This window comes from Camelus ferus, chromosome X (genome assembly GCF_009834535.1).
Source record: "Camelus ferus isolate YT-003-E chromosome X, BCGSAC_Cfer_1.0, whole genome shotgun sequence".
NCBI lineage: Eukaryota > Metazoa > Chordata > Mammalia > Artiodactyla > Camelidae > Camelus > Camelus ferus.
In genome coordinates this window covers 22,506,942-22,520,207 of record NC_045732.1, presented here as the reverse complement: position 1 = coordinate 22,520,207, position 13,266 = coordinate 22,506,942, and the positions used below count along the sequence as shown (strand labels likewise).

The 13,266-nt window shown below is 48.0% G+C and overlaps 1 protein-coding gene across 1 annotated transcript in view; it reads right to left on the bottom strand.

Annotated features, from left to right (window-relative positions):
* Positions 1-6,100: 6,100 nt before the first annotated feature.
* PCYT1B (phosphate cytidylyltransferase 1, choline, beta) overlaps positions 6,101-13,266 on the bottom strand; it is a 50,167-nt gene continuing 43,001 nt past the window's right edge. The window contains exons 5-6 of the mRNA XM_032475666.1: positions 11,431-11,625; positions 6,101-9,973 (exon numbers count right to left, since the gene is read on the bottom strand). Coding sequence (XP_032331557.1) covers positions 9,761-9,973; positions 11,431-11,625 — 408 coding nt within the window. The 3' untranslated portion in view covers positions 6,101-9,760. The remainder of the gene's footprint in view (positions 9,974-11,430; positions 11,626-13,266) is intronic.

Below are 13,266 nucleotides of genomic sequence, written 5' to 3'. Positions count from 1 at the left end.
CACATAAACAGGTGTAAACCGGGACTGTCCCAGGCAAACTGGGCTTGACTGGCGGTGGACCACCTACACCAGAATTACCTGAGATGCTGGTTAAATGCAGATTCCTGGTCTCTGCCTCAGCTCTGCTGATTCAGATACTCTGGGGTGGAGGCCTCGGAATCTTTATTTTAACAAATGCTCCAGGGCAGTCCTTTAAAAAAATCTATGTTGGGATCTGCTGTCATATGGAATATGCAGAAGATAAAAAACGACATTTTCAATTCAAGGGCTATTGGTTCCCATGGTCTTTTCTGAGGAGCTGGTGCAGCACCTGCACCAGAACCCAGTGCCTCCAAAGACACTTGAGTGCAGTTAGAAACTTCCTGAATAAGAGATGGAGTCTTCATATTATTTACCGATGTGTCATTCTTTTACTAAACATTCAGTGGGGAAGGTGTGCTTTTTTAAAAATTTGAGAGCCCCTAACTGCTGTCTTGTGTACTTATCACGAAAAAACAAAACTTCTGAAATATTTGAGGCAAAAAACTTGGGTTTGAATGATTCCTGGAGAGTGTTAATGTCAGGAAATCAGCACATCTGCCTTGGTTCTGCTACCAGCTAGCTGTTAATGGTGCTTAAGTTTCCTCATTTATTAAATTAGGGAGTTGGCCTGCATGGTTCCAAGGTTCTTTCCAGGTCTGATGTTTTAGGGCACGTCTTAAAACCTGAAATGGGAAGCAGTTACTAATCAGCTGCTTTCATGTTGTGATGTATTTTGCCCAAATAATACCAAATCAGCGACTCTTGAAAGTGACAATTTTTTAATTGTCCATCTGTATTTTACCAACAGTCAGTCACTGTGCTAACGCATCATTCACAACTGGGGAAGAACATTCTCGTAGCAGCCACTCCTGCCCTGTTTGGAAACTCAGAAAGTAAGTACAGTTTAGACTCACAAAGAGCCCCTCACTCAAGAGTGTGGTTCCGTGAGGCTGCTACAGAGCACTTACTCTGGTGTCTGTTTTTACTTCCTTGTCCTTCATTTCAAAATTCTTTCCCATGACTTAACAGTGCATGTTCACAGCTATTCTCTGCTGATATTTTCAGGTGTTCACTTCATAATAACCCAGAGGCGTCCTCTCTGATCACATGAGTGTATCATAAAGCGTCCCGTAGGAGGGCTGCCTCCGGGAAGGGTTTCTGGAGACCACCGCCCACCACGGGAACTCTGACAGCGGGAATGTGGTCTATCTTTGTTGTCCAGTATGGTCACCACTAGCCACCTATGCCCTTAAACTGTGGCTAGTTCAACTGAGGAACTGAATTTTTGATTTGTATTCACTTAAATTTAAATAGCCATCTGTGGCTGTGGTGACTGTATCGGACAGCAATAGCTGTTGAATTTTTTTTTAACTAACATCAAATGCCCATTTTCACCAGTCACTGGGCTGGGTGCTTGACGGTACCCTCGTCATTTCTCACTGGTAGTCTTAAAATGAATCCTTTGCCCTCTGCCCACCGATGACACTGCCATCAACATAATCGTCTCTCTTTGGATAAGAACATAACAAAATAATATCTAGACCTTTTCCCTGTCAAAGCTGCTTGGCACACCAGTTCTCACCTTTGCTACAAAAGGCATTGATTGTCAACCTCTTTGAATCCAGTTCTCTCAAAGGCTCACTCTGTTCCTTGAGTTGAGTATGAACAATAGCCCAGGGAGTCTCAACCTGGCCACATCAGAATCTCCAAGTTCTGAGTCCCATTTCAGTTCCATTCCGTCAGCTGATGTCTGGGAAGTCTTTTTTAAAGAGTTCCCTAGGAGATGTGTGACAGGATTGAAAACCACTGATCGAGTCCAAATCACAGAGCAGCCTTTGAGAACGGCTAGAATGCTGGCAACAGCGAATCCTACCCCCTGGCACAGAGCAGGCCTAGGCACCTTGCAGTTACACTGATGCTCTATTTAACAGGTAATTGGAAAATACAAGAGAGAAAAGGCCTCGTCAATTTGGGTTTGGGGCAACTGAGCAGTTTTGCTGTTTGCGTCTGTGTAAGAAACTCTAAGTTAAGCCAATGCTACTTTTATTGTTCCTGGCATTCTTGTCCAAACAGAATTTGCTAGACCTCAAACAAAATAAACATGTTAATGACGGCAACACGGCGATGGATACAGAAGCCTTCGACACGTCCCTAGTGACAGCTTAATATAACAGTGTAATTATTTCTAAAGTTGGAGATAATTATTGTCACCTTAGCACAATTCGAATGGAGCTTCTTACATGAAAACTGCTCTTTTCTTAGGGCTTCAACTGGTAACAAAATAATCGTTTATGAGAGTAAATACTGCCCCATTATTCAGATGAGAGAAGTCTGTCAGCCACTCTGCAATCAAAGAACCTATGGTGAGACTTTGAATGACCATCTCATCCAGAGAACAGCTCTGTCCAAATAGGAGATCTTATTCCAGACCAGGCCCCCATATGCTTGGTGAGGCCTTAAGGAGAGTGTGTTGACGCCTGATGCCTTTGGTAGCTCACCCAGAGCCTTACTGTCGATGGGCCAGCTAAGGGGTAACATCACCAGCCTCTTACACTCAGCATTCTCGACAAGTGGTTTCTAATAAATAGCAAAAGTAGATTTCACAAAGAAGATTTTCTATTTCCCTCCACTCTGAGTAAGAGTTAGCAATCTTAGCACCCCGGGAGAGTTAGAGCGCTCTACCCCAAAGAGATTAGTAAAAATAATGTGAAATTGGTAAGGTAGTAAACTCATTGTAAAATTCTGTTTGGCAGAGTTCAAAACATGGACTGTTCTTCAAGAGCTCATTCAAGTCAGAGATTGGGCCAGTCAGGAGAGGCCAGAGTTGAGACTCAAGGTACTGAACTGAAATTGGGTTGGGGGCAGGGATTGCGGCTCACTCAAATGTTTATTGAATGCTTCAGACAGGAATGTGTGGGAGCCCTTAAGTTAAAATGCAGATCAAAGGCCACAATGGGAAAAGAAGTTACTCTAGAAAGGAGTATGGTGTACCTTAATCCTGGATGGCTAGACACGAGTCCCAGCTTCAGCTGGGTGCAGTCAACATTCAAGGATCGGAGAAACAAAAAACAAACCAGGGGGAGAACAGGCAGGTAACAGATTCTGCCTGATAGCCAGAAGCTCTATTCCTGGGCTTGTTTCAGCAGGAATGTGTCTGGTGATCAAAGACGTTGGTTAGCTACCCTTTCCCCTCTTGTCTTCTCGGTACAGCCAAGTATGAACAGGAGGGTACGTACTGCCCAGAGAATGGGTGGCCATGGCCAAGCCCATGTTTATGAGTTGAGGATCCAACAGGTCCTCTCCTCATGGACCAATTAGCATGTTCACTGAGGTCAGACTTCTCCCGTTATAACTATATAACGCTTCCCTTGTGGATGTCAAAACTCAAGAGAAACATTTTAACCAGTTCATCACGAGTAGATGTAGGAATGTTAAAAAGAGGAACATGAATCTCTCTATCTGCATGAGAATTACAGCTCCTCTACTCTGTTAGAACCTAGGGAAGGGTTCACGGGTTTATGATCACTGTCTTCAGTCACTTTGTGGTAGACAGAATTATGGCTGCCCAAAGATGTCCACATCCCAATCCTCAGAACCTGGGAATGTGTTCTATTACATGGCAAGAAGGAATTAAAGTTGCTGGTGACCTTAAAATAGGGGGAGGGTCCTGGATGATCCAAGTGGGCCCAGTATAATCATAAGGGCCCTTATACTGAGAAGAGAGAGGCAGCAGAAGTGTCCAAGTGATGGGATGTGATGTGAGGAAGACCAGACTGGCCATTGCCAGCTTTGAAGTCGGAAGGGGGCCACAAGCTAAGGAATGCAGGCTAAAATGCAAGAAAACAGAGTCTCCCCTAGAGCCTCCAGACAGGAATGCCAAAACCTTAACAGTAGCTCAGTAAGATCCATTTTTGACTTCTGACCTCCAGAACTGTAAAATAATACATCTGTTTTGTTTTACGCCACTGAATTTGTTTCAGCAAGAGGAAACCAGTACACACCTCTTCATCTTCTTTCATGTATCATTAATCCCTGGGTACCAGACATGGAGAAAAATCGGAAAAGAATCAGTGACTCAGTTGTGTCCATGTCGGTTTGTGTGGTCAGGCCAGTAAATGGCATCTTGTTAGCATCCGTCCAGTGGAACATGATTATCAGACAAGCAAGTCTGGTTGTCTCCTCAAGCTATGTAGTGAGTCCTGTCCTGCCATGTGCATGGCAGAAGATGACAGGTTTTCTTTGAACTTAGAAACTGTAGAGTGACAAGTTCATTTGCAAGTATAAGGAGTTGAAAGCTCCCTGTGGAAAGGGTAGAGTATCCCAGCTTTTCCAGGTATGGATTCATTAACTTTTAAAACGGAAGGTTACATATCAAATGTCAAATATTTAAATTTTGTCTAACCCCTCCATTAGAACTCTGCTTTTATGAATAGAGCACAGTAATCTTGCAGATCAATTCCTTTTCCTGCCCCGCAAGAAAACAGTGAAGGCAAGGGGAATAAAAATCGCTTATACCAGACAAGTCAACCCTACTCTGAACATTTCTCCTCAAGTTTCCCACACGTGGTCAACTGCAGCTGACATGCAACCAGTATGGTGTGTTTTCTTGAATGTAAGTTATGTTAGTACAGAAGGGCCAAGCATTTAACAACCACTTAGCACCCGTGGATATTTATGCTTTTAATGATGTTTTCAGATTTTACTGGTTATTGATTGGTTTTTAGTTCATTTTTTTTTTAAAGAATTTGATCACTGGGTTTACATTGGTGCTTATGAATTGTCACTCTGGCTGAAAAGCATCTCTGTACGAGTCTTTTTGTCTAATAGGCTGTGCTGAATACTTGGAGAGGTTGCTTAAACAGTCAACTCCAATGGCCAATGAGGACTCCAGTACAAGAGGACCGTGCGTGTGTGCGTGTGTGTGTAAATATTATTGCTAGTGAACCTTTTAATGCCAGGGGTTCTGCTTACTAACAAAGCCTAATCCTCTTTGGGGGCCAATATTAGAGCTCTCACACGTGAGTTTTATTATGCCTTAGAACTGATTTTCCCTTGAGAACATTCTGGGGGATCAAGGAAGTCAAGAAGAAACCTGTACCCGTTACTCGAAATACAACCTGTCAAGAATGTGTTTGATCTGTGTGGCAAAGCCAAGTGATATGGTCTACGAATAATAGTTATTTTGTTTTTAAATGAATTCCCTTGCTGCCTGCAGGCCAGGCTTTATTTCTTCTGGGGCCTAGGCAATGTTAGAACTGTTGTTGTTTCAAAGAGCTAGACCTCTCCAGGTGGAGTCAATAGAAGCAACTAAATTCACCTAGTGGAGCACAATTCTCAGAACATTAACATCTGCCTTAATTGTTGACATTCGGGATCCTGAGTTAGCGCCTCCACCCCCATCTATCTGCTTCCAGCTGATCAAAAGAGCTTTCCCCAAAGATGGAAAAGTGGTTGAAATAGCCACGCCCCAACGCTTAGGTCCAGGTGAAAAGCATTCCTCCAGGAGACTAGATAGAAGCGGTGTGGAGACGCCGGGAGCCAGTGGAGGTGGAGGCGTCAGTCCGGCCGCCGACGCTGTGACCTGTGGATGCCTCAGGCCACCTCTCCACCCCGGGGTAAGCGCCTTCCCATGGTCGCTCAGTGACAGCATCCTAGCTGGAGAAGTTTAGGGGCCATGCAGGCTGCCTCATAAATTCAAAGACCTTTACCGGCAAGGAGACCTCAGAAACGGTTTCCTCCAAGCCCCTGATTTTACAAAAGCAGGCACTGAGGCCAGGAGTGAAGTGGTTTGGTCAAGGTCAGAAAGCAAGTTAGCTGTGGAGCCCACAGCTCAGGGCCCGGACTGGGCTTCCTCCGTGACTTCCCCTCTAGGTGAGTCTGCTCCTAACCAGCTTGTAAGTCGGCTGTGAGCCCTTGGGCACGTCCAGGCTTGGCCCGGTGCTGCACAGCGTGGCGTCCCATCCTTCTGAAGCACTGGGCGGAGCCGGGGCAGCGGCTACACTCATCCATTTCCGCCGCGAAGTTGAGCTACAAACAGAACACACAGCAGCACGCTTTTCAGAAACACGCCAGGCAAAAGTGCAATTCTGCATCCCTTTATTTATAAACAAGTTGGGAATGCTGTGTTCTGTTGGGGAGCAGGAGTGGGTTTGGAACGGGGAGGGGAGGAGCAGGGTTGGGGGTGGGTAGGGTTGGGGGCTGATTCCAAAGTTCGCGTTTTTCAGCACCAGAGCAAACGCTTGGGCATAAGGTCGTGCTTTAACCTAGACGAGTCATCGCCTTTTTGTCTTATATGTACAGCATAGTTTTAAGTATGTATGCTCTTCTTATGGCTTTGTCCCGGGACGCATCGCAGTGACACAACAAAAAACTCAAGTCTAGAGAGTAGAAGTTGCAAATGCCTCATGAGCTCATTCTTTAAAAAAGAAAAAAAAAGAAAAGAGAAAGAAAAATCTGATGGTCGAGACTAGTGCTGAACAGATGCCTGAGGAACAGGAACATCTCTGTTCCTTTTGGGCTCATCTGATTCAGCTGAGTCTATGAGGCCATCTCGCGTCTCTCCCTAGGGCATGTCCAGGGGGCTAAGATACGTCCGGAAGATGGAGAGAACAAACCCACGCTCCTCCCATCCCTCCCTCCAAGGATGGGCTCTCAGTGACTACAGCCTAAGGCTTGGAGCGAGCTGGCCATCCCACAGCTGTGTCTCTTCCCTGCAGAGCAGGTCAGAAGGCGGACTTAGGTCTCAGGATCACTCCTCTTGAGGTTGGTTTCCTTTGCCTTTGTTAAGTCCTGGCCCACGGGAGCTGGCTTGCCGGATCTGAGCCACTCAAATGTGACTATGACATGACAGCTGCCCCATGTTGTTAGCTGGTGACCATTTGACTTTAGGGTCCCCAGGAGGGAGAAGTGGCAAAATGGGGAAGCTGGGCAGGGGGAACCCACATCCTGCACGGGTACCTCCTAACCTTGGGTATCTGCGAAATGAAGTCTGCTACCTTCACCTGTTAGGTGAGTGGTAAGGAAGCGGAAAGGAACCCCTCTCTCACTTCTGCCCACCTTCTTGTGACCTGCCTCCTTCCACAACCTAAATTGCTCTTCTCTCACCCTCAGTCTGGAGCTTCCTTCCCTTTCTAGAGCAGAAGAATCTTGCCTTGCTTTTTCTCACTTGTGCTTACCTCTCAGAGCTTGCATCACACTTTATCCACATCTCATTCCAGCCTTAACCCGCTCTTGGCTATTGACTGGAGGCCCAAACAAAGAGCAACCCCATCTCCTCCTAGGCAAGGGAGGAGGGGCAAGGGGAAACTGATGGCCAGGAAACATCAAAAGTTGGGTCACAGAATACCCCATTCCTTCACAGTCATCTTAGGATGGGGAGGTACTGTTAGAGGTCGGGGAGGGGGACATCAGGCGAGATTTAGAATGGACTTGCGGGTAGTTACAGCCATCCCTGGAAGAGCCCAGGCATTAGTCATTTCCCATAATTGGTAGCTATGATGGCACTGAATCTGAGTAAGCGGCACCTGTGGGTAAGATGCGTAAGGCCTGCAAACTTAGCATCTGCCTGATAGGTCAAGCCCAAGCTATTGGCGCCAGAGCAGGATTCAGGTAAAGTGGATTCATCTGCTCTGGGCCATGGTGTAAGCTCAGAAAAGGCATTCCTGAGAGTTTCCCTACAAAGGAAGGTGCCGAAGTGGCTTGAGAGTGCAGACTTCCTTCCTTCCTTCCTTTCCTCTCCAGGCCCCTCTTTCTCCTTTTCGCTTCCCTTGTCCTCACTGTCTGGCCTTGCCCAGCTGCTCTCCTTGCCCTGTCACTGTGACAAGTGTCAACTGCCAGAAATGGTGGGCCTATGTCCCCATGTGCCCGCGGTAGAGGACGGGAGAGACCGAAGTGGGCACTGTGGACGAATGGGGCCTCTGCCTCTCTCGGCAGAGAAAAGCTCTGGGCCTTGATGGCAACGAGCAGTTTTCTTCTCCCGCACCATGCTCCCACTGGCTCTCTGTCCCACACGAGTGCTCGACAGAGTTCTGGCGAAAGTGCCAGGAACGAGGGGTTTCCGAGCCAGCGTAGCCTCATGGTTTTGCTTCGCAACAAACCCCACTTATCTCTAGGTGGGCAGGGAGGTAGTTCAACCCCAGCACAAGGGGGAAAGACACACCACCATCCTTCACTGATTGCCCCACTCATCACCCAGAAGGCTGGGTCCCAAGGCCTCTGAAACGGAGGACTTTCTCTCAAAAGGGATGCTGGGCTCTGGCCTCACTGGGAATCGGCCAGGCAGCGCCTCTTCTGCCCAAGAGGGAGGCCTTACACCTCGCCTCCGCCTGCTCATGGCCCACTTGCGCACGTGGGGACAGTGACAGCAGAGACAAGCCGGGGGGAGGGGGTGCTTAGCGTCTTCGTCCCATTTGAAACCTAGGGCCGGGGGATCTGCAGTCCCACCTGTAGCATTCAGATACCGAGGCTCCCACCGTGCTCTGGGAGACTCTTCAGAGCCTCCCTCCACCCAAAAAGCTGACGGGAGGCCATGAGAACGTGCTCACTTCTTGGCTGGGACAAGACATTGCTACCGGAAGGCAGGCTGAGCTTTGGACAAAGCAGCTTTGAGCAAAGTGCCCAAGTCTCAGGGAACCAGGTAGTTCTTAAGACCGAGGATTTTAGTGGAGTGTGAGGGCGAGAGGAGCAGAGTGTAAAGCGCCACCGCCATGTATTCGTGGCGCATACAGTGTGCGCCCTGGGCGGCGTGCTGGGCGCATACACAGAACAGACACGTGCAGGTAGCGCCCCTAGGGGTCTACTATGTGGTCTGGTACATCAAACTGTTATTTGAGGTCTATGAAACTGTTAACTGGTCAGAAATGGGGAAAGCCATTCCGTAATAGCATCCTTTTAAGGAGAAGCTTCAGGAAACATCTACCATCTGCTAAACTTGGAGCCAAAGCAAGGCAGCTCCTTTATATATATATTTATATAGGATGTTTTGTTGCATTTCCCATAGATTAAGGTAATTTCTGGAAAACAATGAAGTCAAACCAATGATGAAAGAGTAGAGCCAGGAGCACAGGAGGCCTTAGGTGGCCTTCTCCGTGACAAAACTATCCTTTGAATAAGAAGTTCAGGTGCACGCTAGGTGACCCTGTATGTAGCTGGCCTAAAGCAGGCTTCGTTTAGGCTCCACGTTCCTGGAACTGGAAAGAATTGATATGTTGTGACATCAGGTCCCAGTGGCTAAACTTAGAAGGTTAGCGTTTGTCTTTAACTATCTCAGAAGCACTTTGCCACCTCTACTGGAAACAACTTTATTCTGGCAGAGCTTGGGTGGCAGGAGGCAACGTGCAAGGCCCTTAGGAGCTGGAAGGAGCACGCTGAGGAAACAGCCACTTCCACAGGCGGCATACCTGGTGGGGGTGGGGGTGAGAACCAAGACGGAGGGCACCCCGCTCAGTGCAAGTCTCCTGGGGGTGCTCTGCACCTTTCCTTAGCAAGGGTGGAGTGATTCTAGATGATAACAGGTTTCGTGTAGGTCTGTCCGGCTGGAAACCTCCATGCAGAGCCCAAGTGTTGGGCTGAGTGGAGACTGAGGGAGAGCTGGTCCCAACGCCGTCCCTTAGCAGGGCTCAGAGTCTCCCTGCTGCGCTGCAGCTCCTGTGACTATTAGCCTTGACACCACCCAGGCACCCCCAGTGCCCCGGCCTTCCTCCCTGGCCTGTGTGGTGCGGCTCCTGTCTACTAGCAGCTTCTACTTCTCATCCTCATCCCCCTCGCTCATGCTGCTAATGGAGGCTGAAGCTGCTTTGGGTGAAGACGGGGGTGAGGTTTTGTTCGGGAGCCAGGAGAAGGTGGGCGATGGGGAGCGGGAAGGGGACCGGCTCCGGGTCGGGCTGCTCACGGGGCTCTGCTTTGGGGACAAGGCCTGCAGCATCCGGCTACTCCTCTCCTGGAACATCTGCTTCTGGAGAGAAATGGGAGAGAAGGCGTCTGTTCAATGAGTTATCCAAGGTGGCAGAGAAACCAAAAAAAACCAAAAAACAAAAAAGGCAGGGAGGACAGCCCCTACTCAAAGGCTGGATTTCCACCCCCACCCCCACCCCACAGACTTGCATTAGAGCCCGGGTTCCCCAAACGGTCTCCAGAGAGGAGCTGAGTTGAGATTCAGGGGCAGGAAGATGTCGACACATCAGATTATCATCACTGGTGGTTCTGGGGACTCATTCTTGCTGCCCTCTCCTCCAACCACAGAAATCAACTGCTGACTCTGATTTGCCAGGCAAATGGTAATGTCCTTGGTGCTGGAAGGGCAGCAGGAAATAAAACAAAAATCCCTATCCTCGTGGCACAAGGCATCACACAATAAGCCAAAAAAAGATGAGGTTTGTCAGATGGAACTATGGTTTGTGAGGACAAGAAAAAAGAGGATAGCCACTGGGAGTGTGGCTGGCAGGGCAGGGGGCTGCAGGTCTAAGTAGGATGTTCAGGGAAGGCCTCGTGGAGATGTTACTTGAGCAGAGCCCTGAAATTGATGAGGGAAGGGACCACACGGATGGAAATCAGGGCCTGTCCCCAAGAGGGGCAAGGAGGCCATGGAGGTGGGAGTGGAGTCACCTGGGTGAGGAGGGGCGGGGGGTAGGGGTTAGGAGGCGGTCACCAGAGGAGTAACAGAAGGCTGGCCATGTGATAACTTCGGCCTTGACTCTGAGGAGAAGAAAAAGCCCTGGAGGGTTCTCTATCTCTGGAGTTCTGAGCCCAAGAGTAACCAACTCTGATTTTGGTTTTAAAAGGGACCCCTCTGGCCGCTGTGCTGGGAGCAGACTGCAGGGAAGCAAGGGCAGGAGCAGGGGGCACAGTCAAGATCCCACTGACGATGGCGCCCGGGCCGGGGCGATGGCCGTTAGGATGGCGAGAAACGGCCGGAGTTCTGGTATGTGTTTTTTTCCCATAGTTTTATTGAGGTACAATTTAAAGTTTGGCTTTTTAGCGTACAATCCTGTGAGTTTTGCTAAATGCCTAAAGTTGTGTGATGGCCAGTACCATGGAGTTAACAGAGAATTCCGTCAGCTGCCTGGTTCTCTCAGGACCCTTTGCGGACGCCCCCTCCCCCAGCCTCTGGCAACAGATCTGTTTTCTGTCCCAAGTTTTGCCTTTTCCAGAATGTCATCTAAATGGAATTATGCACTCTATGGTCCAGCTACATTTTGAAGGTAGAACCAATCGAGTCTCTGACAGATGGGATGCAGGCGGTGGGAGGGAGAGGAATGAAGTGACTCCGGTTTCTGGCCTGGGAAACTAGAAGGCCGGCCACGCCCTGGGCCGGCGTGGGGCACCGTGGAGATGCAGGAGGTCGGGGTGGTAAGAGGGGTCATCTCATTTGAGGCCTCAGGTGACTGCTGCTTGCTGTTCTCACAGCCGAGCCCTTCCGTGACACTGGCCTTCGGCCTGCAGGCGCTGCCGGTCTCCCTGGCTGCCCTTCGCCGGCCACTCGGCCCCCACGCGCCCCGCTCCCCACTTCACAGCACCCTCCCGCGTGGCCTGGGCCCTGTGCTCCAGCTGCCGCCGGTGCTCCTTGGAGAGCCTCAGCCCCCAGCAGCTTGGCCCAGTCTTCTGATCCTAAACTGGCCCGGAGAGCCAGTTCTCTACTAGCCACTTCAGATTTTGCTTGTCCTTGTTGATTTTACAAACTGCTACTGAGACCCCTGGGGACCAGGTGCTATATAAGGAGGGGAAGAAGAGGGTAAAGATGGTGGTCATGGCCAAACTGGGCCTCAGTGACATGCGGGCAGAGCGGGTGGAGATGGGCAGTGAGCCCGTGGGGCTGGATGAGGGCTGGCTTCCCCAGCAGAAGGTGCTAAGTGGAGAGTATTAAGGACAATTGCTTGGCCTGACTGGACCCCAGGTGCCTAGAGGGTGACAGCAGCTGAGGCTGGATTTCTCCCCAAGAGCCCCTGGGAGATTTGAATCAATACAGGGATATGGTAAGATCAGGGTTTTAGAAACACCTTTGGGTGTAAGCATAAAAGCAAACAAAGAAACCATAAAGGAAAAGATTGATGTTTGGCTATATGAAAATTTAAAACTTCCATACCTCAAAAAAAAAAAACTATGAAATAAAGTACAAGGCAAATGGGGAAAAGGGAAATTTGTGTAACGTTTAAATGTAAATTATGGATCTTAGTATATAAACAGACCTTAACAAATTAAAAAGAAGGAAATGAGCATCTGGCACATACAGACAACTCACAGAAAACTTACAAGTGAATTATAGAAATTGGCATCACTAATAATCAAACAAATGCAAAATGATTGACATGAAATATCTTTTCTATATATCAAATTGCTAAAGATTTTTTAATCTTCCCAACCTTTTAAAACTTTTTCTAGTTCTGAGATATAATTGACAGAGCACTGTATACATTTAAGGTCTATAGCATAATTATTTCACTTAAATATATCAAGAAATGCCTACCTCAGTAAAGTTAATTGATACCCATCATCTCATGGATTCAAAAAATTTTTTTCCTTATGACGTGAGCTCTTAGGATGTACTCTCAAAACCTCCGATACACACCACACAGCCATGTTAACTGTAGTGACCATGTTGTATGTTACATCCCTAGTACTTATTTATCTTCTAACTGGAAATTTGTACCTCTTGACCGTCTTCCTCCAATTCCCCCCACCCCAGACTCCCTACTTCTGGTAACCACAAATTTGTATAAGTGAGATCATACAGTATTCGTCTGTCTCTGACTTATTAGAATAATGCCCTCAAGGTCCATCCATGCCATCACAGGTGGCAGGATTTCCCCCTTTTATATGGATAAGTAATATACCACTATATGTGTACACCACAACTTAATCCATTCATCCATCGATGGACACTTTGGTTGTTTCCATGTCTTGGCTATTAATAATGCTGCTATAAACATGAGTGTGTAGATATCTCTTGAACAAAGTGTTTTCATTTTCTTCAGATATAGAGTTGAGCCTTGAACAATGCAGGGGTTAGGGGTGCTGACAGTCTGTGCAGTTGAACATCCGTGTATAATGTTATAGTTGGCCCTCCCTCTGTATTCCTGGTTCCACATCTGTGGATCCAGCCAACTGTGGATCATACAGTACTTTAGTATTTACTACTGAAAAAAAATCCAAGTATAAGTGGACCCGTGTAGTTCAAACTCGTGTTGTTCAAGGGTCAACTGAAATGGAATTGCTGAATCACATTTTGAATTTTTTAAGAAACCTTCATGT